Raw genomic sequence first — 24,503 nt, forward strand, 5'->3', positions numbered from 1 at the left:
CTCATGGGAGCTCCTCACACTGGGAGCTGGGGGAAAAGCCAAATGGTGGGGGGCTCTCAGCTCTGATCCCTGGCCCTGTGGAAAATGACTCAGGGATCACTTTCCATTGATCAGTAGCCATGATCCTCTACTAGGAGACTTTGTTGCCAGGACAACTGTTGCCAAGACAGACTGGCGCTCCTTGGGAAAAAATTCACTGTGTTATTTCTGTACACCAAACCTTCTCTGGTATCTACTGTTAGACCCAGGCAAGCTCTTGGAGTTTCCAGGTGGAAACTGAGAAACAGTAGGAAGGGCAAGCGACTCTTACCACCAAGAGGGAGCTTGCAATCCTACGTGGATCTGCACAAAGTTCATGGTCTCTCAGAATGTGCATGCACTCCACAAATATGGGCCCCACCACCCAGTGTTGTGAGCCTCTTCAGGCCACAATATCAAAAGGAATTCCAAAGCTTACGATTCTCTTCAGCAACATTTAGTTGGGAATAGATTAGGTCCTTAGGGATGTTCTGTATTTTAGTGCACAGCTATAAAAGTTTTTATGATTTAGTACAGAGGCTGTGATCAGCACCTTGCATGTGCTGATGAAAGCAGCAGATTCCAGCACCTCACCCTATCTGTGAAAACGTGTTTTGTATAATTATTGACATGCCCTCAAAGGAGGACTCTGTTCCCTTTGAAATAAATTGCTTGTAATTTTGTAATTTTATATCACCTGAAAGATTGCCTTTGGTTCACTTTGTTAAAACTATAATGTTACTGTATGGAAAGTCAATAATCTTTTTTTGGGACAGAGGTTTCTAAAGTTTATGATTCAAGACTACTGCTCTGGTATTGGTTTCCAAGTTTTACATTAAATAAATCTGGTTTAAGGAGAAAGTTTGATTATGGTATAATATTTAAAAATATTCAAGTCAGTGGAAGTAAAGTAGTTAAATGAATCAACTAGTCTCCTGAATACATATGCATATTTAACACTCTTGTTGCTGTCCACCAGAGGTCACTACCTGGCCACTTTATTCATTACTGGCTATGCTTTCAATTGAGTGGTTAGCCTCTCTTGTTCTCCCTTGTCGCTGACTTCTGGATCAGCTGTGCAAATGCAAGTCCAGAAAACCCTTCTAATGACAGACTCTTCTCTAGAATCAGTAAAAGATGGAAAGGCAAGATCCTGTTGAAACAGGAAAAGGATTCAATTGATCCCATAATCACACCTAAGACACATCCCTGAGTGACTGATCTCAGTAGCTACCCCATGCCTTGCAAGCTGTACTGTGCATGTTAAAGAATTTTCAGAACAACCAGACACTATCGTGTTTTAGCAAATCCATGTGAAATGTATATCTGGATTATTATCTAAATCGTCACAAAATCTTTCTCAATGTGCACTGAAATTGAGAAGCAAAAACAGCTTTTGATACTTCAACAGCAAGTGTGTCTCAGCTGTCATGTGCTTGGAGAGGCCAGTGCCTGATATGTTTTCCTTTTAGTATGAAGAAAACCCTCCAGAATTCTTTACCTGATTTATCAATTAATAAAATGAGCAACTTGTCTTACAGAAGTGCCATTCTACATCATCTTTTGTAAGTAAAGTGAAAATCTGGAAATCAGACGATATTTTATGAGCTCCTAAAGTGTGGATGCCTTTTAGCTCAGGTGGCTGGAAGCTCAAGCAGCTAATATTCAAAGGAAAAGAAGGAACTCGGTTATGTGTGTTCTTAGTAGTCTGTTCCCTGTGTGAGGAGACACTATGTGATCTGTGAATTTTGTCTGAAACCTCAAACACACCTGAACTTACTCTAAGTGAAGAAAATTGTTTTTGTCAGGTCTGCTTCAGATCGATCTCACTGTCTTACCGCTTCTCTAAAGATTATGTTGAGCCTTGCTAACTGAACTATAGACCAGCATCTCTGTAGAGTCTGTTTTTAGCAAAAAACAGGAATAGGTTTTGGTTTATAAGCACAGGTCCAGACTAAAATGCGATCATTTAAAGTTTAAGGGAGGAGGAGTTGGTATCAGCTTTGTACCTAGTTTCCTGGCTCCTTGGCCCTTGATAGAAAAATAAATAAAAGAATATCTGGTTATCATTAACACCCACTGGAAACTAGCTGGGAATGCCTTTTTTAGGTCTCTAGTTTCAAAGACAGACTCCAGTAACATGAACTCAGACTTTTCTACATGTTGATGCTTGTACTAATTATTACAGTGAATAAAGGGTGAGACTATAATTTTAATCACAATATTATTCCTATTCCTACTTATCTGTGTTAATTGCTATGGCATTGTTCCTAGTGTGTCCTGCTATAGAAATTTCCATCTGTCACAGCAATTGATACTTTTTCCTTGCTCTTAATATATAGAGTGGGTGCAGGACGTCCACAGATTTTATTAGTAGTGACTCAAGGCGGTGGCCCAACACAGGAAACAACTATTCATCCATGTAGTCTTTGGGGCTGGCAGACAAGTGAAAAGAAATATACTAAGAGATTCAGCTCTGCTCCATCCTTCTTGCTGTGCAGAAATACAGATGCATGGTAGGTTACAAAGGCAAGGGATAAATCACTACTAATTCAGAAGAAAAAGATCCTGCACAGGACAGCTTCCACTTTACATCTTCCTAAGGGCTTTAATTAAGCTCTCTGTATGAGCACCTGTTTAGACCTGGGCTCCATAATGCCTGCTCTGAGGGTTTTCTGAAACACGGTTATTCCTAAGGTCTTGTTCTTCAGAACTTTGTATTCCTGCCTCTAGTTGTCTCAGTGAAAAGTTTGAAATACTTTTTAAGCTCCTGGTTTGGAGATAAGAGCACACTAAAGGTCTGACATCAAAGTGAATCAATGAGCTGGCTGTGCATTTCTATCCACTGCTTTTTTTTTTTTTTATTCTGTTGCAAGCCTCTAGAAGCTGTCACCCTGCTATGCTGTGATGAAAATAATTGGATGTAGCTCCCATTTCTGTTATTCCCATATGATATTGCTGCTGGTGAAGAGTACTCAAAACTGATGGCTCCAAAGTCAACTTTAAAACTTCAAAAGCCAAGTGTTCTCACGTGCCAGGCGGCTTGATTCTCCAAGGAAATTTGCAGGGAGCGGCACCATACATCAAAGAGCAGACAGACATAAGAAAAGACCATTCCCACAAAGAGTGATATACAGAAAGAAGGTATAAGATTTCAAGCATCTAAATAGTGAGGAACCGAGTACTCAAATAAAGCTGGAGGAAGGGAAGTCTGTATACAAATAAGGAGATAAAAAATGAAACGATAAATTCCATGAAGAAAACCTTCTAATAATTTTGAGGTAAGAACCACCTGCCCTTATAAGCATTATTTATCACTACATGCAAGAATGTGCAATAGTCCTGTAAGCTTGGATAATGCGTAAACAGGCTGTTGTGCTACAGCTTAGTAACATTTCTACTGTGTGATAAACTATAGGTCAACAAGATGCTTCACGTGATACTGTTTGTTGTTCTGAGCTGGCGAGAACTGGGAGTAGGGAAATTGCTAAGAACCCTATCTACTACATGCTTCCACTTCTGCAGGAAAGAAACCTTCAAGAATTTCAACATGGAAAAATAAACCAGATGTTTAAACAGGTTACAAGGTGACAACGTGAACCTTGGATGTCAAGTGTTGACAGCAAATGGATACCACATTCAGGTTCCTAGCCACAATAGCAAAGGTTGGTATAGAAATTCCAGCTGCTTATTTGAAGAAATAAATCTCTAAATCCAAATTCCTTTTTAATGGTGTTGGGTCTGCAATGATTTTAGCAAATCACATCTGAAAAACAGCAGTGCTCTGAATTGATGTTTTAATTTTATTTTTACTGACACTAAATTTATTGTAGCTCCTGAACAGAAAAGATAGAGATGCAGCCTGGCAGGCTACAACATCTGTATCTGACTCTATCTCATCGGAGAATATCAGCCCCGGAAATGGGACCTTAGGAACAAGATCACTCCCACCACTGCTGCAGGTATGGAGATTATGATTTGATTTTATTTTGCAGCTGGAGATGTCCAACAGGGCTTCCTCACACAGGGTAAGGAAGTTTTCTACAAGCAGAGGTGCCAGAGACATCTCTTCCTCAAAACTGTATTATGTTATTCATTTTGCAGAGCTACCCATGGCAATATCCCCACAGACACACTATTCTTGCTGTACGTTTCATATCTACATAATGGTACCATAATTGGATGGCCATGCAAGCTCTATTGAGAATTTTAGCCTCATCACCAATTTGAAAATTAAACCATTGACTGAATAAAGGGGAAACATCTTATAGTCAAAATGTGTGGTACCTGCAGGTATTCAGAATTTTTGTTGGTTGTACTGTAACACAGTCAATATCTCTCCAAGGCCATGCAAAGATCAAAGGGCTTAATCCCAGGATGTCATACGCAATAACATGTAAATAGGGTGGTAAGGTCAAAGTAGGCAATTGCTAGTGTTGTGCAAGACAGAGATAAGCTAGTAAGCCACCTCTTCAAAAAATAAAGCCCAAAATTACAGCTTTCAGTACAAATGAAAGGGATTTTTTTTTTTGTCTTGGCAGACTTGTCCTCAAGATAAAATCCATCAGGTGTCTTTTCCAATTCTTCTCTACTACGTTCTGTCACGCTGGCTGTCAGGAAAGCCAACAGAGTGATAAGAGTTTCACTGTGTACAGACCAGGTAAAGGTGCTGGTAAGTAAAACTCTCTTTTGCTCTGATAACTATTTGACCATACAGAGGCCCTGCAACCCTTGCAGGTACAGACAGGCTGCTTAGAAAGGAGTTCTGTTGGCTGCCCCACGAGTCTATGACAAGCTATTGAGGAGGAATGTTAGCAATATGTGCTCTGTCAGTTTAATTTCTGGCCCCTATAAATGTAATATTTACTTTTGAGGAGCAGTTTCCCAGTGATTGACTTAATAGGGCTATCATGTGCTGTCCAACGCAGATTTTGGGGCTGATGACTCAGAGTTGTCACTGCCTTGACTAGGACTGGAGCAATGACTCCTAGCTGCCTTTTCCAGAATCCCTTCCGCACTGTTTACCAGCATTGGGTGAATCATGTCCTAAAGCAGCTTTTAAGGAGGAATGGAAGAATTTCCTGAGATTTATATCTTGAAGTAATAGCTCCTATATCTACTCCAGAGCTAACTAGCCTCCTAAATATAAAAGAATTTTCATGACATCTTTCAGAGCCTGATTTTAATCTCTCTGCTGAGAAATTCTGCAACTGTGTAAGCCTCAGGACCCAAGCAGTGTCGCTACACCCACACTTAGTATGATCCTACATGCAAGATTCTCCATCTTCTCTAAATCTAAATATGGAATGCAAAATCTGGTTTTCCTACTTTTTCTCCCCTAGTTTTTTTCAGAGAAATTGGGAACATTTTGTGTTTTTAACTAAAGTACTGTTGGTGCAAGCTATCATTAATCTATTGGGGAAGTGATTTAGCTGCAAAGAAACCCTGCCTCCAATTTCCCGAATGTAAACAGGCACTTTGTATCTCCTAGAATAAAGAAATGGGGTGGTCAACATGGAAAACTTTGGAGGTAAATAGGTTGTAGCTTCTGAAGGACAGGTTGGGAGGCAAAAAACAGCAAAGATCTGTATGAGAAGGATTCTCTGTAGGGAAAGGACTTTACTGTGAGCCTAACATTTTGTTGTCAATTTTTCTTTTTTTGGACCATAAATAGTATATTTTTCTCACTGAGTTCATGGGAGACTGCAGTGATATCAACGTCTGTGGTACTGGATAATTAACACAGTATTAAAATCCACCAGGAAGAAACCCTCAGAGGGAAGAAAAGAACTGGCTTCATTCATGAAGCTGGCTAAAAAATATAAGCTAAGATTATAGCTGTGTTATATTGGCCATCTAAATACCTTACTGTATTTTATTTTATTATAGGCTATTGCTCTAGATTTTGAGCTAAGCCTAAAAGTAGCACAGAGAAGTATATGGAAAAATGGTGCTTCTCAAGCTCTGCCTTTTTTTTTGTAATGATAATGTTCTTACAGAAATTAATATGGTAGTATTAATTAATACACTTTGTATTGTACTTTATCAGATAAAACATGACTAGGGAGTCTGCTCTCCATGGGAAATTTTTCCTGAAGCTTAAATTAAAGAGAAATAAATGACGTTATTACCAATGTTCAAGCTGGATTTGATTCCTTACCCTAATTTCTGGTAACGTAGCAGAACTTCCTTAAATTTGTTTCCTATTTTAAGCTGACTGATGGAACTGGGAGAAAACAAAGTCAATTGACTTGGCACTCATTTACTATAAAAGTTCGTCAGCTTGTGTTTGCCATAGGGTTTTTGTTTTTTTGTTGGTGGTTGGTTGGTTTTCAGTTAAACACAAAATACATGGGACATGATTGCATCAAATGTGGCTATCATATGAAAATGGAGGATAAATTCAGTGGTGTAATTTGTCGAAACATCATGCAGAGCATGATCTTATTGCCCGTTACTAGTCTGCTCAGAGAGGGCAGCAAAGTATTGCAGATCTGGAATCCAAGAGAACCTAAGCTCTGAGGTGTAATACTGAGGAAGAAATGTATCTTATTAATGTACTAGGTATGAAAGGAGAAACTGGGAGGCAATCAGATAATAGCTACCTAAACACATGTAAAATTTTAGTACTTTTAAGCTGTGGGTGTTTGCTGGCACTGAAGACGTTATTAAGAGAAATAGATTAATCAGTATAGATTTAGACATCCTGATAGCTGTGAACAGAAGCATCCCTGCAGAAAGGCAGTAGGTTGAGAGTTAAGGATTTGTCCCAAACTGTAACTGTGTGTGACTCATTTGGCATAACGAGAAATGTTTTAAGTTTACATATACAATGAAGAAAACAGTACAATGGATTTGCAGCATGAGAGATGGATGACTGTTTCTATTACGTATTCTCATTACACCTTGAGATTTTCAGATTCTTACAAGCTTGGCTGTTTCTCCTCTGTTTTTTATACATGAAGATACAACCAGAGTCTAGATGAAATGGTTCAGGCACTACCCCCTCTTCTTGCTCTTTTGACTGAAAACAGAATATATTTCCTAGTCATTGTAGGCAACTCTTCCCTAGGCAACCCTTTAAAATGATGTTCATGGAGAAATTAGTGATATGAATCTGCTTTATTTTTTGCAGAGCTTTGGCCATAGCAATGACTCTCCTTCAGCCATTCAGTGCCCTGGTACTTTGGATTTCACTGATGATGGTAATGAGTTCAGTTAACATAGATAAACCTGAAGAGAATAGGTATTCCTGCCCGGTAATTCAGTGCAGTGCTCCTGCGGTCAATGGCTTACCAGGCAGAGATGGAAGAGATGGTCCCAAAGGTGAAAAGGGAGACCCAGGTACAGAACTAAGAGCATTAAGCAACACTTCATTTTTAACACTGCCTACCATCTCTTTAGTTTTATTTTATACTTCTTCATTTGTCTTTTTTTAACATATCTCCTTTTTTTCTGTCCCATTAACCCTCTGTAGATTATGTACAATTTCAGGAATCTATCTATAAAGCACTTTCTACATTTATAATTCTAGACTGGATACTTGGCTTTTAAGAAATGAGTAATAATAATAATAAATAAATGAGAACCACATTTTCGCAGCAGCCCATAAAACAGAGATGCAATGAGATTTTGATCTGAATGTACCATTTGTACTCCGAACCACTTACAGAGTTGCCTACAATACCATACTGAATTATGTCTGCTTTTCCTTTCCGGGGGCCAGCTCTCAAAACCAGAAATCATGCTTGCTAGAGGTAGCTACTAATCTGATGATCATAATTGGATTGCTTCAAATTCACTAAGTCCCAACAACTGAATTCCCCCAAGACATGATGTGTCAAACAATTGCTGCAAACAACAAACAGATCAGCAAGGGCTATGTGTCACATGATAGAACCAAGTCACCAGCTCTCCCAGGATGCCAAATCTTGGGAGAAGATTTGTCCAAAACATTTAATGTTTGTCCAAACAGTCCAAACATTTAATAAGTGCATACAGAGTTGTATACTTTCTTACCATATCCTGTGTTGTCAGGTGCTTACCATTAGATAATTGCTTTTCAGCAGCAAAGCATACTCTCATCAGTACCCATACCACTGCATATGAGCTAAGACATAAAATTTCAGTGGTGTGGATTGATATGCTGTATACACATTTTCAGTGGCACATATCCTCAGTATGCCCTCTGCACTTTCATAGGTGAAATAAGTAAATCCAGCACTACCTGTTTAAGTAACTGTTTCAGAGGTATCCTTAACCTTTATCATTATTTAGCTCATTGTCTAAATAATATATTGTGATTGGTGTGGTTGGTTTTAGAGCACGTGTGCCTCTGCAATAACAAGAGAAAGTGTTTATTTCATTGGATTTTAATTGTCATAAATAGATGTAGTACAGAATTTTCCATCAAAGTGATTTTTCATTGAAGTAATGGTGTAGTAATGGTAAATGTGTTCTTAGCAAATGAATATTTCCACAGGAACAGTTTTCTGGTAGAGGTGAGGGTGGTATTTGATGCATGATGAAAGAGTTAAAGATTCAGACAAAGATGAATTGAAATGTGAGTGATGACAATTACAAGGTAATATAGTGGTCTAGTCCCTTGGGGATGTTGCTAGATGCCACACCCCCTCCTTTCTGCTGAGTTAGGACTCCTGGCCATGCTCTATGTTTTGCCTCCTTGAAGGTCAAGCTGCGTATCGCGTATTATTGTTCTTAATATATCTTACTCTGGTTATGTTTGTTGTTTTTTAAGCTCCATAGAAAGCTGAATACCCAGCCTCCATTGTTTCTATGAAAAGGTGTCACTTTGAATTTGGGGCTAGTTTTGTGTCTTGTACACAAAACTCAAAAGTTGATTATTTCTCAGAACAAGGTCATCAGGAATAAAGTGCATATGCATCTTATGGTGCTTCATAAAAATCTAAAATAACAAGTGAGTATTAAGAAATCATGGGTGACCAAGAAGTCATCTTATGCTCTGCATTATTTCTGTGGCTCCTAGGTGAGAATGTAGGGGCTTTACTTTGCTTTTCAAAAGCTTCCTTGAAGAGGAAGACTGATGGATGGCTCTGTCCACATCATCTGTTTCCTGCTTATTTATCAATAGTAACTGGTTGTTCCCAAACAAATACCATTTTATCCCCTATTCCCAGCTGGACCTTGCAACCTATCTTCTAGGAGTGTCTTCTGTCTCTTTGTGCCTTCTGCACACCATTGCCTGTTGTTAAACAATTCCTGTGTTTGGCATTCCCTCCAAGCAGTAAGAAAACATGGTGGGAGAATTGTCTCAGAAAACAATAAAGCCATTTTCTTTTAAATCAAAATCTAGGAGAAGGATTGAGAGGTCTGCAGGGTTTTCCTGGGAAAGCAGGACCTCCTGGAATGAAAGGAGATGTAGGACCACAAGGAGAGAAAGGACAAAAAGGAGAACAAGGAAGTAAGAAATAATTTTCTCATGTTTCTATAATCTAGTTTTCAATCTGTTATTATATTTTCCCTGAAATATTTGTGTTAATGTCTGATATTCTTATAACATCATTTGAGGGAAGGTGTGATTCACACAAGTGTGAGGAGCAGAAAGATAAACTGTCTGTTACTTAGGAGATGAGTTGCCCAATATAACTTTTTTGTGCCTGGAATGAGTCATTACTTTATTGTCTGTGAATGAAATAACAAACCCTCTGGCTCATGTTATAAACAGCAGTTTACCTTTCATTCTTTGACTGATCGTATGTTTTCTGTTTTAACTTTAACTCATTTAAAATGCTTACATGTGTGTTTTGCCTTTGAGAACTGGGCTTTCCCAGCTGCATAGGGGATGACCTTGTCAGCCCTGAGAATTCAAAGTTCACCCAAGCATCCATCCCACTAAGGGATGCGGCTCTCCCAGTGGCACAGTTTCCCAGGGAACAAGTCTGCAATGTAGCCTGTGGTTTCTGCTCTGGAAAACAAACAGTTCTCTCACATGGCATCACATTACACCAAAGACAGTAGTTGTGTAGTCATTGTAATATGAATTACTAAATAATACCTTAAACTTCTAGTTGTAGCAAGTGATGGCCTGCAGAGACAAGTAACTGCTTTGGAAACAAAACTCAAGGTTTTGGAAGATGAATTAAATAGATACAAAAATGGTAAGATACAATCGTTCTTTTGTTTTCTTTGTGGCTTTGCGATATGATGGGCATGCTTGTGCTGGAGAAGGAACTGAAAACAGTAGGGTGAAACAAATATTGCAATTTTCTCTTGTGTCACTCATGGGAGATGGTCATTACTTAAACGCTTTCTCACTGCATACTTTACATCCTTCTTGAACTGACCTGCCAAACTTCAAGGATTTCGTTGCCAACATACAGCTCAGGGGCTTTGTTACATGAACTGCGGGACCGGCTAATGTTCGCTGGTCATTTGTGCTTTAAGTGGTGTGTTATCTCTCTCTCACTGCCTCAGTTCTAGATAGTTTTCTATGAGTAGACAAGGGTTGGGATGCTGTCTGTGTAAGCCTGGCTGTAAGTAATTTCCCAGGAGATACTGTGTGAAAATTTTTAAAGAACGTCTCATCCTTGCATTACTATTACTGGTACAAATATCACAGTAGGAAAGGCACAGAGTCCATTACTGTTCCTAGGTTAATTTAGAAGGAAATGGCACAGTCTGCAACGTAGCACAGCACAAACATCAGCAGAGTAAAGTAATGTAGCTCTGATCGTCCTTCCAAGGGGGGTGTCCTCCCTGCAAAAAGCACAACTTTGAAGCCATAGTTGTGTAAAAAGCCTGATGGTAACCTGATACTGGGGCAAGAAGCTGTAGAACGTGGAGAGGCTGAACAGCTGGTAGCAGTAATCCCTTTAGCCATCTCCCTTTTCTCCTGTGCTTGTATATCAATGCCCTAGAAAAGGGTGTCTAAAACAGGAGGAGAGCAGAGGCTCCCTTGCCCACAGGAGCATTGCACTGTTTCCATTCTCACAGTATCAGGGAAAATGTAACTATGCATATGTCACAGGTTTTATATAGTTGTTATAGGGTGGACAGACCTCATGCTAATCCTGGAAACATGTTTGAGAGAGTAAGTTAAAATAACTGGCCTGTTACAGACAACAACTGCATTTCAAAAGAGGTATTGCAATCCCTGTTTTATCTACTAAACAATCAAAAGCTTCACTTTCCAGTGTTTTTTCATGAAAACCTGGAAGGTGTGGAAGCTACAGATTTCTATTTCTCCTGAGATTAGTTAAATTTTCAGGACAAATATGTGGCTTTACAGACTTGCTGAAGCTGTTCCTGTGTCTCCTCTTTCTGCTCTATTGCTTTAAACCCTGAATTTCATTACAGGCTCTCAGCTTTAGTTTGTGAGATACCAGGAATGTATGCAATAAAGCAGAAGGGTACAGAAGATCTCCTAATTGCAGCTCGGTTCCTATGCAGGAATTTGAATTGATCTCTGGTTTTTGCAATGAAATCTGGCAAGCTATTTTGTCATGCTTGTGATTTGCCTTAGAGCATGAACTCTTAAGTTCCTGATTCAAGAACCGTAATAATGTATGAACCAGGAACAAAAAATATTAAAACAGGACTCGTGATCCAGGTCTTGTGAAAACCCAGTTTTCCTAAAGCATGGATTTGCTATTTCCAGATATTTCTTTTGTTTGACTTCTGTTGGGTTCTGCCTACTACTGCAGTGAGTAGTCTGTTTATAACTGGTGTTAATTGTGTACAAAGTACAACTGTGATATTATGGAAAATAACTAAAGTTACATAATAATAGTTATATAAGTATACCATCCTCAATTTATAGTGAAACTCAGTTTGATGGTCATTTTTGTTTCTAGCTTTGATTTTAAAGAACATCAGAAGCATTGGTAAAAAAATGTTTGTCTCAACCGGAAACCAAGATACTTTTGAAAATGGAAAATCCCTTTGTGCGAGAGCTGGAAGTACACTTGCTTCTCCTCGGAATGATGCTGAGAATACAGCTTTAAAAGACTTAGTGAGACCTGCAAGGCAAGCTCATATAGGGATATCTGATGCACAGACTGAGGGCAGGTTTGTGTACCTGAGCGGAGGGGCTGTAACTTACTCAAAATGGAATACTGGAGAACCAAATAATCTAAGAAATGAAGACTGTGTGGTAATGTACGAATCTGGAAAATGGAATGATGTGGACTGTTCAAATACACAGGCTTTAATTATCTGTGAATTCTCGAGCTGACAGATCTGAGAAAATCAACATTTTTGTTCTCAGTTGACATAGAAGTTTGTTGATACAGAAGTTTGTTACCATTTATGGCCTGGAAAAATCAGAACCAGCATGTATGTATAATTGTTTTACTTTTGATATTCAGTTTTGAATCTCCTAATGAAGTAGACCTGTTTGTTCAATCACTATGAATTAATTTGTGCTTACCACATGGGCTGCTGGGGATCTAACGTTTGTATAGGCTTCTGGAGGGCTGAACTCCATGTCAGCTCTAATATGGTCCCCTGGACAGGGTGCCTACCAACATTTGAAATGTGTTTTGCAGTTCGTGGCCTAGCACAGTCTGACCTGGTAGCTTAATCTGTACCTCATGATTTGTTGAACCTAAAATGTAAGCCAAAATAAATTTTACACATGAAAATCATGGAACTCTTTTTTATAAGCATGGAAATTTAGGTAAGATAGAGCATTTAAAACTAGTTTAAGGAATATAATGGGCAATTTATAAAGTAGTGATTATTATTAAGTAAGTGATTAAGCTCATAAACAGTATTTCTGCTCCATTGAAAACATATATTCCAAGCAAACTGCATCAATCAAGCAGGCATTTGTACATGTATGTGGACTTGTGGTTCAAAGACCATGTCGTGATCTGGGCCATATTATCATCACACATGGGAATGTGATTTCCTCAGAGTCTGAGAAGAAAAGTGCATGTCTATGGTTTTCTCAGTGTTTCTGTTTGGAGTCTACGCAGCCGACAGCAGCCCAGTGTTGGAAACAATAATTGGTGAGTTCTCGTGTTGATAAAACAAAAGTGTCTGTCTACAGATAATGAGGCAGATGATTTGGAACTCTGCCTTCATGGAAGACCCACCTTATTCCTCTCTGTCTTGGTTCCACAAGTCTGTTTAAAATTCCTATCTTTATAACTTTTCCACCTTTTCCACCTTGTGCTTCTATGAGAAGTACTGTGACCTACTAGGTGACCAACAACCTTCACCTGAAGTGTGTCTAGAAGGCCCTGGCTGTGCTCCCTGCACACAGGAGACAAGTCCTCCTTACATGTGTGTGTTTTTTTGCAGTTGCATTGAGGCAAATTGAAATGCTGCCATAGACAGCACCTAGATTACTTGGTCAGCCTTCACAACTGAAATGGAAAGGTTTGCTGTAGAGACTGTCGTTATGGTGATATATTTAACTGTTGTTGTGCTTGCCAGCAATAAAGGGTAGAGCTTTTTTATTTAGTCAGAGACTAAGCTCTCACCCTGCTCTACACAGAGGCTCTTTACGGAGCATGAAGAACCTGAGGCTCTAATATAGGCTCCAGGAGTTGTCACGTGTAAAATATGGTCCTAACCGAGCTTAGTTTAAGACAGCGCCAAAGTTAAAACTGTCTAATGCTATGTCCCAAGAGAGACCTTTTAGGCAGTATCCATCTACTTCATCTGCTCAGCTCACCTGTTTTACATCTCTTATTTTCATTGCCTGATACTGTGTCAACCTTTGTAAGTAATGACAGTTCTTATATCTGTACCAGGATATGTAAGTGCAAAGGAAAAACAATTACTGCACTTGTTGAAGGTTATGTATTTTCTATAGTGTGATATATCTGCTGATCTGTATATTTTCCGTGTCATTACTGGCAATGTATCTCTAGAGTTTCTCAAGTGAACTGCATTCCTTTCCGTCATTAATTGGCACCCTACAGCTATGAAAACAGGAACTTTTAAAAATGTGCCTGGAGATTTTAATCAATATTTATTACATGAAAATGCAGGATAAGGTGCAGTATTTCAAAGACAGATGTGGGTTAGTTTAGGACAGAAAAGAGACATTCTAGAGAGGTAAATATGGTCCTGTTGTGCTGCTAGGTGTAAGGATCAGTGGTAATTCAGTGTCAGGTGCATGTACTTGTAAAGAATAAGGAAGTGTGCTTTAAGATTACCTGCACAAGCACTGTGCTATGTTTGGTGACCATTTCATTCATAGCTGAACTAAGAGCAATGCCTCCAGTAGGCCAGCCAATGAATTACAATGTTTTATCTGTGAATTTTAAAAGGCTTTAATGAAGTATTTTGCAGATGTAAATGGCTCTGTTCTCCCACCGTCAGTCACCTAAACCATCAAGTTGTCCTCCATGAAGATCAGCTATGCAGCACCTAATAACAGATGCCCAAAGGTAATCACAGCAAGGAAAGATTAAAACCTGCAAATTACATGTTAGTAGCTGTATCTATTATGGCACTTGTACCTCATTCATTTTGTCATTTCAAAAAATTGATCCTGCCTCGCAATGCTAGAAATGAAGTGGCAAAATATTAATGCGATATGAGCATTCCTCTTTTAGACTGCATCTACAGCTTCAATCATGCTGAGTCAAACTATTATAGGATATCAATAAAAGCTTTTGGGATCTGTAATAGTTACAAGAGTAATGACAGGAATAGAGATAGTAGTGCTTGTTAGATACACTTGCTTGCAGAACTGTAGATAGTGCTTGTAGATACATATATGATATTTGATTGCACACAAGTATCGTAAAGCAAATATGTTCTAACCAATTAAAAGCTGTCTTTCAGCAGAAGTTTTGTAGATATACTATTCCTAATTTCCATGTCATTCAATGTATCAAGAGTCCAGCTCTGAAATGTAAGTTAGACTAATTCTTACAAGATTTTGCCCATTGAATTTCTAATGCACTTGTTTGAACTTCATGAAACTTCTTTTAACCCTATATTGATCATTTGCATTTGGACAGCACTACATGTTATTCAGATGGGATCTCTACAGACTGAAAAACTGGTTTCAGGTAAGTGCAAAAATAGTTGTATGCTAAAAATACGGAAGAAGTTCATGGAAGTGGAGAGGATGAATATTCGTGTTGTAGGTAGGCTCAGTTTCATACTGTCCAAAGTTATTAGATAACTATCCTTATTACCAGGTTGTGCATGCGAGAGGTGTATGTAGCCTTCAGAAAGGAGAATGTGTATAAGAAGCCTGAGCTGAGGTTTTTGAATTGGTTGCTTGAGGTAAATATCTAGTCAGACCAGTTTTGAGTCATTGAGTTCTTTGGCCTAAGTTATACTATTTGAATCTGTTAAACTCAGTGAGATACTCTCAGAGGTTCCCTCAGTTCCAACCTTTGTCACCAGGCATGTAAGGAACACTATTCTTTCTCTAGGAACATTGTTCTTTAGTAGATGCTGAACAGCAAAAAGTGAGTTTGAAATTGTTTTTCTAGAGGCCTAAATCAGCATCCCTGATGACCACTTAATTTTGCATTAATTAGAAACCAATCTGTATTTGCTGTTATGCCCCTGATTAGAAACATCTCATTTGGTGCTAATATGACCTCCGCAGAGCTTCTAAGTAATTCAAGATGAGAGCAGCATTTGTTAATCAGCTGCAGGGTTTATCTTTTTGAAACATAGCACAATTTTAGGCTAAGTTTAGGCTTAGGAAAAGCTATCCTGTCACCTGTTAAAAAACATGATTTCTGAAAAGCTCTTTTCCTTCTTTTCAGTTTTCGAGTGGCAATTTTCAATGGGAACTACAAGATGGAAACAGGAAACTAGTTCAATCAGTAGCAACTTGTACTTACTGCTGTCCTTTTTAATCAAAAACTATAAATGTGGGGGAGGAGTGGATAATTTATGCTCAGAGCAGAGAAGAAACATGTCTTTTTCTCTGGCTTGTTTCCTGCTATGGAAGAAGGCATCGCCTTCTTGTGTGAAATGTGCAGAGAAGAGTTACATAGGGAAGCCTGTGTCTTTAGGACTATCAGTATGGCTCTTTAGCCCAGGACCTGCCAAGGAAAGAAAAAATAAATCTTGGATTGTAGTTTGGCCAATAATATCCAGGAAAAGAAGTAACGTAGGAGAGTCTGGAAACCTAAATGCAGTTTCAAATCTCTTTTAAACTCTCTGCTTAACCCCTCAGCAGTTGCAGCAGCACCAGATCTTTTGTATTCACTCTAGGGAATGATCTTATCCTCAGGCACCTGCAGTTAACATCTCTTTTTTATGGTCTGTGACCATAGTGATGTTTCAGGCATTGGTAGCCTGAGCTGTTTAGATCAGTGCTGCAGGGCAGACCAGTGCGAAACCTGTTTCCTGGCCCTCTGTTTTGTTTTGTTTTGTTTCTGGTTTGTTTATGTCTAAAGGTAGCAGCACAGTCTGTTCCTCAAAGCTGAGTTTGTGCGTTCATCCTGCACAAGGCAGCTTTGCAGCAGGAGGAAAACTCCACAGTGTGTAACAGGCTGGCATCCTCCTCCAGCGCTGGAGAGTGTGAGTACAGACACTTCAGGCAACTGGAATTTACCCTGGACTGTTTACAAAATATGACAGTAGTCAACCCACATTTAGGTGTCTAATTTCTGAGAGCCAGTACTTGAAAAACCTTCAGAGATGTTGCCATCAAGGAAATGTGAAGGGTAAGGAGGGAGTAAACCAGGGGCCTGGTGTCACCTTGCAGCTTTACCCAGCAGGCTTTTGGTGCTTTCTTGGGGTCAGAGCTCTGCACCCTTCCCCCCGCCCTCCCATATGCACTGGTCGGACTACTGCTCTTGGCCACCCCAACCTGGTGCTTGAGACAAACACCAGAAAAGGCTCTGCATGCTTCCACCCACCCCAAAAATTATTCCCAGCTATGGTTTTGATGTAAACAAGGGAGGTGCAACCACTACAAACAAACAGAGGTGGCCACAGCACTTCAAATTTACTTGGAAATTTTGAAACCTCTGGAGCATAGTAATAATAATGAGTACTTCCTGATCTCGTACCTTGCACTTTATGGATCCAATGGCACCTGTGCAAGGGTATCCCACTCAGGAGCAGTTTGCGTAATGCTGCCTTGCTTACAAAGCAAAACATTTTAACACCTCTATGACCCTCATGCAGTCTCTACCCTTGCTAAACTGCTGTAAGTATCAACAAAAGCAAGGAAAAGATAGGAAAAGAGAAATGGAGAAGGAAAAGGGATGGTTTTTTAAACCTCTTTACCATTTTACCTATTGTTACCAGCTACGATGAAAACAAGGGGTACTGATACTGCTTCCTAATCCTGCTAACTAAATCATGGATTTGTGCAGTAAAAAGTAGTAAAGCAAGTATTATTCTGAAGGCCCAGATGGCTCTCTGTGTGCTGCTATTCTAGTACTGCCTCTAGTACCAGTTATATAGTGTAGAGTTGCAATTGGCAGCATCTGGAGAATCGTACCTTTCCCTTTCAACAGTAAAGACCATTAGTAGCTTGAATACCTAACAGTGAGGAGGGGAAGCTAACAAAGCCCGAAAGCCTTTCAATTGAAAAGTTCTGCTAATGAGGTGAAAATGTTTATTGCCTTTTAATCTCATGTTTTAAAGTCTGTTAATAAGGTGGAATCTGTATTCCTAGCAAGTAAGGATTAAGTGTCAGGAATAGTGTGGCAAGAAAAGCTGCCAGCTCTTTGCACAGCAGTAGTTGTAAAAGCTATTTAAGATACAAGCGATGCCTCCTAGAAGCACAAGATCAGGCAATTCCTAAATATCGCAAGTCAGGCAGGCGGGGCAGGAGGCCGGCGTGGCTGACCAGGAACATTCTAATGGAGATTAGGCGGAAACAGAGAGTGTTTCACTACTGGAAGGAGGGCCAGGTGTCATGGAAAGAATACAGGGATGCTGTTCGTGTTTGTAGGGAGAAAGTTCGTGTGGCCAAAGCACACCTAGAGTTGAAGCTGGCTGTGTCTGTGAGAGAAAATAAAAAGGTTTTTTTAGATATGTGAATGGAAAAAGGAGAACTAAAGAATACATAGGGCCGCTCCTTGATAGGGAAGGTCTCCTCATAGACAATGACATAGGCAAAGCAGAGATGCTTAACGCCTTCTTTGCCTCTGTCTTCAATGCCGATGATGGGCTTCGGGACCCAGGGTTCCCTGAGCTGGAGGACCGGGACGGTGGGGATGACAAACTCCCAACCGACCCTGAACGTGTGCGGGATTTGCTACTCCACCTGGATCCCTGCAAGTCCATGGGTCCGGATGGGATTCATCCCCGGGTGCTGAAAGAGCTGGCGGACGTCATCGCGGAACCTCTCTCAATTATTTTTCAACGATCCTGGGAATTTGGAGAGGTCCCGGTAGACTGGAAGCTGGCAAATGTTGTGCCGATTTTCAAGAAGGGTCAGAAAGAAGACCCTAGCAATTACAGGCCTGTCAGTCTCACGTCAGTGCCTGGTAAAATCATGGAGAAGATGGTTCTCGAACTTATTGAGGTGCACCTCGGGGACAAAGCAGTCCTTGGTCCCAGCCAGCATGGGTTTGTGAAGGGTAGGTCCTGCCTAACTAACCTGATTTCCTTTTATCATAAGATCACCCGTATGGTGGACCAAGGGAAACCAGCTGATGTGATTTTTTTGGACTTCAGCAAGGCTTTTGACGCGGTTTCCCATAGGATCCTACTGGACAAAATGTCCACCATACAGCTAAATAAAAACATCATACGATGGGTGAGCAATTGGCTAATGGGCAGGGCCCAAAGGGTTATGGTAAATGGGGCTGCGTCAGGTTGGCGGGCGGTCACCAGTGGGGTCCCTCAAGGCTCCATTTTAGGGCCAGTACTTTTCAATATTTTTATAAACGATCTGGATGTAGGAATAGAAGGTATTTTGAGCAAGTTTGCTGATGACACCAAACTTGGAGGAGTTGTGGACTCGAATGAGGGTGGAAAGGCCTTGCAGAGGGATCTGGATAGGTTGGAGAGCTGGGCGATCACCAACCGCATGAAGTTCAATAAGAGCAAGTGCCGGGTCCTGCACCTGGGACGGGGAAACCCTGGCTGCACGTACAGACTGGGCGATGAGACGCTGGAGAGCAGCCTAGAAGAGAGGGATCTGGGGGTCGTGGTAGACAGCAAGTTGAATATGAGCCAGCAGTGTGCCCTGGCAGCCAGGAGGGCCAACCGTGTCCTGGGGTGCATCAAGCACGGCATCGCTAGTAGGTCAAGGGAGGTGATTGTCCCGCTCTACTCTGCGCTGGTGCGGCCTCACCTCGAGTACTGTGTGCAGTTCTGGGCACCACGGTATAAAAAGGACATGAAACTGTTGGAGAGTGTCCAGAGGAGGGCTACAAAGATGGTGAAAGGCCTGGAGGGGAAGACGTACAAAGAACGGCTGAGGTCACTGGGCCTGTTCAGCCTGGAGAAGAGGAGGCTGAGGGGAGACCTCATCACAGTCTACAACTTTCTCGTAAGGGGGTGTCGAGAGGCAGGAGACCTTTTCTCCATTAACACCAGTGACAGGACCCGCGGGAACGGGGTTAAGCTGAGGCAGGGAAAATTTAGGTTTGACATCAGGAGGGGGTTCTTCACAGAGAGGGTGGTTGCACACTGGAACAGGCTCCCCAGGGAAGTGGTCACTGCACCGAGCCTGTCTGAATTTAAGAAGAGATTGGACTGTGCACTTAGTCACATGGTCTGAACTTTTGGGTAGACCTGTGCGGTGTCAAGAGTTGGACTTGATGATCCTTAAGGGTCCCTTCCAACTCAGGATATTCTATGATTCTATGATATGTTTCTGATGTGTCTGTAGTGCTTTATAGTGTATTATGTGTTAGTTCACTGAATGCTGTAAACTACCCTCTGTCTCAAGTTACTAGGAGCTCTCCGCTGGTTTTGTATGCTGCAGCCCTGAAGTTAATCTTTGTCTAATGCTCTCAGAATAAATCTGAATTTAGCATTTATTCTAGCAAATTGTATGAGTTGTTGGAAAGTGCAATAGTGTGAATGATTTATCTCTGTTACAATGGCACAGTATGTTATTTTGGAAAGGTGAAAGAACATAAAAAGTTAGAAAGAAATGGAGTGTACCGCTTGCATAACACTGCTAACACTGCAGCTAACACTGGTACTGCAAGCCAGGAGTACGATTGTTCTCTGCAGGTTTTGAATACTAATTTTTAGAAGTTAATACCTGAAAATCCACTTCAGCTTGAGATGATTGCCCAAGGTAGCAGTGGAAATGGACTGGCCTTTTGAAAGGTGCAGTCAGTAGGCCGGGCTCTGCTTAGGACTGAGTCACAGGGAGGAGGCTAAGCCCATGCGGAGTGCCAGGAAGCCCTCATGCTCAGGGGCTGCACCCTCTCTTCAGTCCCAAGGTATTTCTTCCTTTGTGCAAAGTGGACACAGCTGCAATTGCACAGTCCAGCCCAGAGGACATGTGAACACACTCTGAAAAGGCACAGTTACAGAAACCCTATGCTAGGCCTATTTTTCTAGCTTGATCCCCTGTGACAGTCTGGTAAGACAGACAAGCAATGTGTCATTACTAACAAGTAAGCATATCTGAAGCACTCTTTTGTAGGTACCCACTCATGACAAACAACTATTTTCCTGTCTGCCAGCTGCTGATACACCAGATGCCTCTGTTGGAGTACATTCCCTCAGAAACCAGAGGTTACAAGATATCATAGCTTGCTTTTAGAGAGGCAATACTGCAACCTGCCTTCCTTTCATGAACAAATGGAAGAATATTCAGAAAACAAGCAAGGTTTTGGTTCCTGATAGATGTGAGAAACCACTGAGGGCCGCAGGAAATGGGAGAGATGCAGGAAAAGGCAAAAGAATTGAAAAAATTATTAACAGGACAGCAGCTGCTTCCGTGATTTTGCATATGTATCTGACAATATTGGTCTAGACTAAAGGTAAACCTCACTGTAATTGTAGCATGTGTGAGAGGACTCGATTGAATTCAGCATGTGTTAGAAAGCTCACATCTCTGCTGAAGTGAATGGGAATAAATCAGCCAATGAACAAAGGTACCCATAGCTGTACTGTTGTTTATATTTCCTGAATAGCATGGATAGGCCAGCAATTGGTAACATCCTTTATAGTCACTGCTGCAGAGATAATATTTGAGCAACATAATGGTTATGTGGCTGCATGGTGTGGCACGTAGGGAGCTGAGAGAAAATGAGCAGAATGTGCTCATTGTGTTTTGCCTTTCAGATGGAAAAGGTATGGAGATATATGCAGTCTATTGTACAGGTACGCATATATTTTGTCATGCTTAGCAGAATGGATCCGAAATCTCTAGGCCGGGCTGTAGGTCAGGTTGGCCAGTAAGAACAGGACAACTGCTCCTTAGCCAGGTGGTGAGCTGCCTAAACACATGGGGGCTGGACTTCACCATGCCAAACTCATGGAATGATTCCTCAAAGCAGTGAACACCAAAACAAATGTAAGAAAATCAACAGGTAGCTCAGGTGGTTAGTAATAATTTCATTAAGGTTTCTCGTGTTTGACTAAGAAAAACAGTAATTAATCTTCAAAATCTCATGTAAAGCTGCTATAAAGACTGTAAGAAGTGACCCTCATGGAATAACAAAATTATTTTATTAGTTAATTAGTTGGTACTCATGGTTATTATGGTTCTCAGGGTTATTAAACATTCTCTCTGATTTGTCCTGCAAGCTAAGTCTGCTGTGTTTTAAGAACCTACTAAACAGTTGCAGCTTGAATTGTACTGGCCAATCTCCCTGTACTGATCAGATCTCCCATTTTTCTCCAGAGAGAATCTGAGGTTTTAGGACTCTGTTCATTCCCTTTTGTTTTCTTTCTATGTCACTGGTCTTCATCTGTTCCTTGGTTTTTGTCTACCTAGATGAACTCCAGGGGGTTTTAACTAGCTAGCTGAAAAAGAAAATATACGGCAGAACCAAAAGAAAACAGATGGGTATGTATTTCTTAATGCAGTTTGTGCTAAAGGTTGCAATGGCTTGTGCCTCAGCATAAGGAAAATGCTAACAGTAGTGTCTGTTATCCTGACCAGCGACTGAGTAGCCCACCTTGTTTCCCTCTCAATATCTGAGTAGAGGAAAGAATTTCCTCACACTGGTTTTGCAAAGCGTCATCCTCTGAGTTTTGCCTTTCATCTCAACCTATATGCCTAAGGAAGTTTCTAAAGGGCAGTTAAGTACCCAATTGCCTTTGAAGGTCACTGAAAATTACAGTTTTAGAAGTGCAGGTGTTACACTTTAGACTCAGTAATTTGCATATTCCTACCTAATATAATATGACCTGAGTCATTCTGTTAAGTATAAAAAATACATTTTTGTGGTCGAAATCTAAAAATTCAAGAACTTGCCACTGATTTGCTCTGTGTCTTGTAGATAATTTACTGAAATATTAACAGAAGCAAACAGAGAAGAAATACTACTGGACGATGCAATGCTGGTTAAAATGCTGTAGTTTCATCTGCTTCAATTTCAGTTACATTGCAGCAGTCTTCTAATCCCCATGAGTGAATGAATATAAATGGTTCATTGTGTTAATCTTTCTGATTTTGGGGATCGGTGTTAACAATTTGCAGTCAGAACAAAAGACCTCAGTAAAGCCCAGATTATAATAACAGAATTATAATCAGAATGGTATAGCAAGAGTATAGTTTTAGCAATGCTCTAAGGATGTAAGCATGGCAAATGTTTGCTTGGAGAGGTCACACGTCTTAGTAGGGCATCAGGCATAGGTGTTGAGCCTCTATTTTGGATGTAAAGAGGTCTGTGCTCAATTTTTGCTGTTTTTATGTCTAGGTGGTGAAAATGTGATTTGTCACTCTTCAGGGAGCATCTCAAAACACATGCTGATGTAACAGGTATTGTAAACAAAGGTACTTTGGTCCTAAGTAGCTATACTTGAGAGAATCTGCTCACTTTTAATGTATTTACTTTTCCAATTGCATCCTCGTTATCATCTCTGTATATGAATAGTTTTGGTCAAATCTCACTATAGAGGAAAATTGGATTTCAGCAAACTATGTTTATTTTCATTAAGAGTTTGGCTTGCAAAAGCTTGCAGAGAACTCAGCAAAGAAATAGGCTTGTAATTAAAGAATAAAACTATCTTCACCTTTCTATCAACCTTTTTAGTCTATCTAACCTTAGTAGTCTAAGAGTGATCGAAACCTAGTGATAAACTAAAGTACTGCAAAAACTACAAAATAAATTTCTATAGTACTTGGGCTCCAGATTAGTGTGTCCTGGGTTAGAAGATATAGTCAGGGAATGCTCAGGGTGAAAGAAAAATTGTTTCAATAAATATATGTCTGTAGCTAAGCCTTTATTTCCTTCTCATCCTTTAGAGGAATCTTCCAAGAATATGTCTACACTGAAGGCTCTCTACTAACTGTTCCTTACATAGTTGCAGGCCAGCTCAAGTAGCAGTAAAAGAGGAAGAAATTAACGAGCTTCCTTGGGCATTTAATTGCATGGCCTTTCCTTGGCATCACACAGCTCTGGCTGTGCTGCCAGCAGTGCCCAGCATGGCTGGTTTGGAGCTGCTGGGGATTTATTAGCACAAGATATAGTCACTGTAAGTAGGGCCGTGTGCCTGCACTGTTACAGTACTGCTCCAAGGCAAGAAGTGATGGGGCCCCAAAGCATCACTTGCTGCCACTGTCACATCCCTCTTGTCTCAGGAGAGTGAAATCCGGTCCTCCAGAGGTGAAGCACAAAGCCACCACACTGACTTGCAGGCACTGGATGGACTCACAGCTGCACGTCACCAGCCTGGTAAGGTGCTCCAGAGCTCTGTGTTTCCTGGAAAATGAGATGATGACGTGCCTTAACATCTGTCTATCAGCTATCACAAAGATAACAAGTGTCCCTCTGTACTTGTGCTCTAATGAGAGTCTAAAATGTAATGTTACAAATGAAACAGATTCAATATATTAAGTGCTAAATGCATCAAACAGCACAAGTAACTGAAACATACAGATTTGTGTTCAGTCTCCTGAAAAGCTCTGTGCAAAAAAGAGCATCTGTAATACTTATTTTGTCTTTGTGTTCAGCTAATGGCAAGATAACAACCATGAAACGTGGCATTTCATGGGAATTCATTACTGGTTGGGAGCCCCTCAGTAAGGTGCAAAGCAGCTTCATTGTACTGTGACCGTCAGACCTGAACAGCAGCCTGGTGAGTTTATTATTTTCACTTCTAAGTCTGTATTTTCTGCCATGTGTTTTCAACCACAAGGTTCTCCCAAGGACTTAGACTTTCAATAGTAAATAAAAATTTGGCAGTGCTTTTGGATATATGTGTTGTAACACTTATCAGTGACACAGTAGATGGGCCATTTCCCAGCAATAATAGCATAATAACAGCCTAAAAAGGTGTTTTTTTTTTTTTTTTTTTTTTTTTTTTTTTTTTGCTATCTGCAGACTAGATTATCTTTATTTTAAATTGACAACAAGAGCCAGGTGGCTGCTCAAAAGAACAAGATATGAAGTACAAGCATATGTTTCCAAGGCAAT

General features: G+C 40.4%; 1 protein-coding gene across 2 annotated transcripts; it reads left to right on the forward strand.

Moving 5' to 3' along the window:
* Positions 1–3,282: 3,282 nt before the first annotated feature.
* On the forward strand, positions 3,283–24,166 carry SFTPD (surfactant protein D). Of its 2 annotated transcripts, XR_014317982.1 has the most exons (11): positions 3,525–3,683; positions 3,852–3,980; positions 4,560–4,690; positions 7,154–7,362; positions 9,353–9,460; positions 10,068–10,157; positions 11,853–15,032; positions 21,857–21,928; positions 22,785–22,846; positions 23,669–23,762; positions 24,041–24,166. XR_014317982.1 is itself a non-coding variant. In XM_082765460.1 (8 exons), the coding sequence occupies exons 5-8, from the start codon at positions 7,170–7,172 to the stop codon at positions 12,230–12,232; spliced, it is 771 nt and encodes a 256-aa protein (XP_082621586.1). In that variant the 5' UTR covers positions 3,283–3,299; positions 3,544–3,683; positions 3,852–3,980; positions 4,560–4,690; positions 7,154–7,169; the 3' UTR covers positions 12,233–12,966. The 2 variants fall into 2 exon arrangements, 1 of the variants encoding a protein (XP_082621586.1); XM_082765460.1 differs by lacking the exons at positions 21,857–21,928; positions 22,785–22,846; positions 23,669–23,762; positions 24,041–24,166 and adding an exon at positions 3,283–3,299 and having other exon boundaries at positions 3,544–3,683; positions 11,853–12,966.
* The last annotated feature ends 337 nt before the right edge of the window (positions 24,167–24,503 follow it).

Source organism: Aythya marila, assembly GCF_965140915.1.
Source record: "Aythya marila genome assembly, chromosome: 7".
NCBI lineage: Eukaryota > Metazoa > Chordata > Aves > Anseriformes > Anatidae > Aythya > Aythya marila.

Bases quoted from the DNA above. Each gene is read 5' to 3' on its own strand.
- SFTPD (XM_082765460.1), top strand. From the start codon at position 7,170: ATGACTCTCCTTCAGCCATTCAGTGCCCTGGTACTTTGGATTTCACTG. The intron at 7,363-9,352 runs GTACAGAACTAA...ATCAAAATCTAG, and splicing joins AGGTGAAAAGGGAGACCCAG to GAGAAGGATTGAGAGGTCTG. The intron at 10,158-11,852 runs GTAAGATACAAT...TTTTGTTTCTAG, and splicing joins ATTAAATAGATACAAAAATG to CTTTGATTTTAAAGAACATC.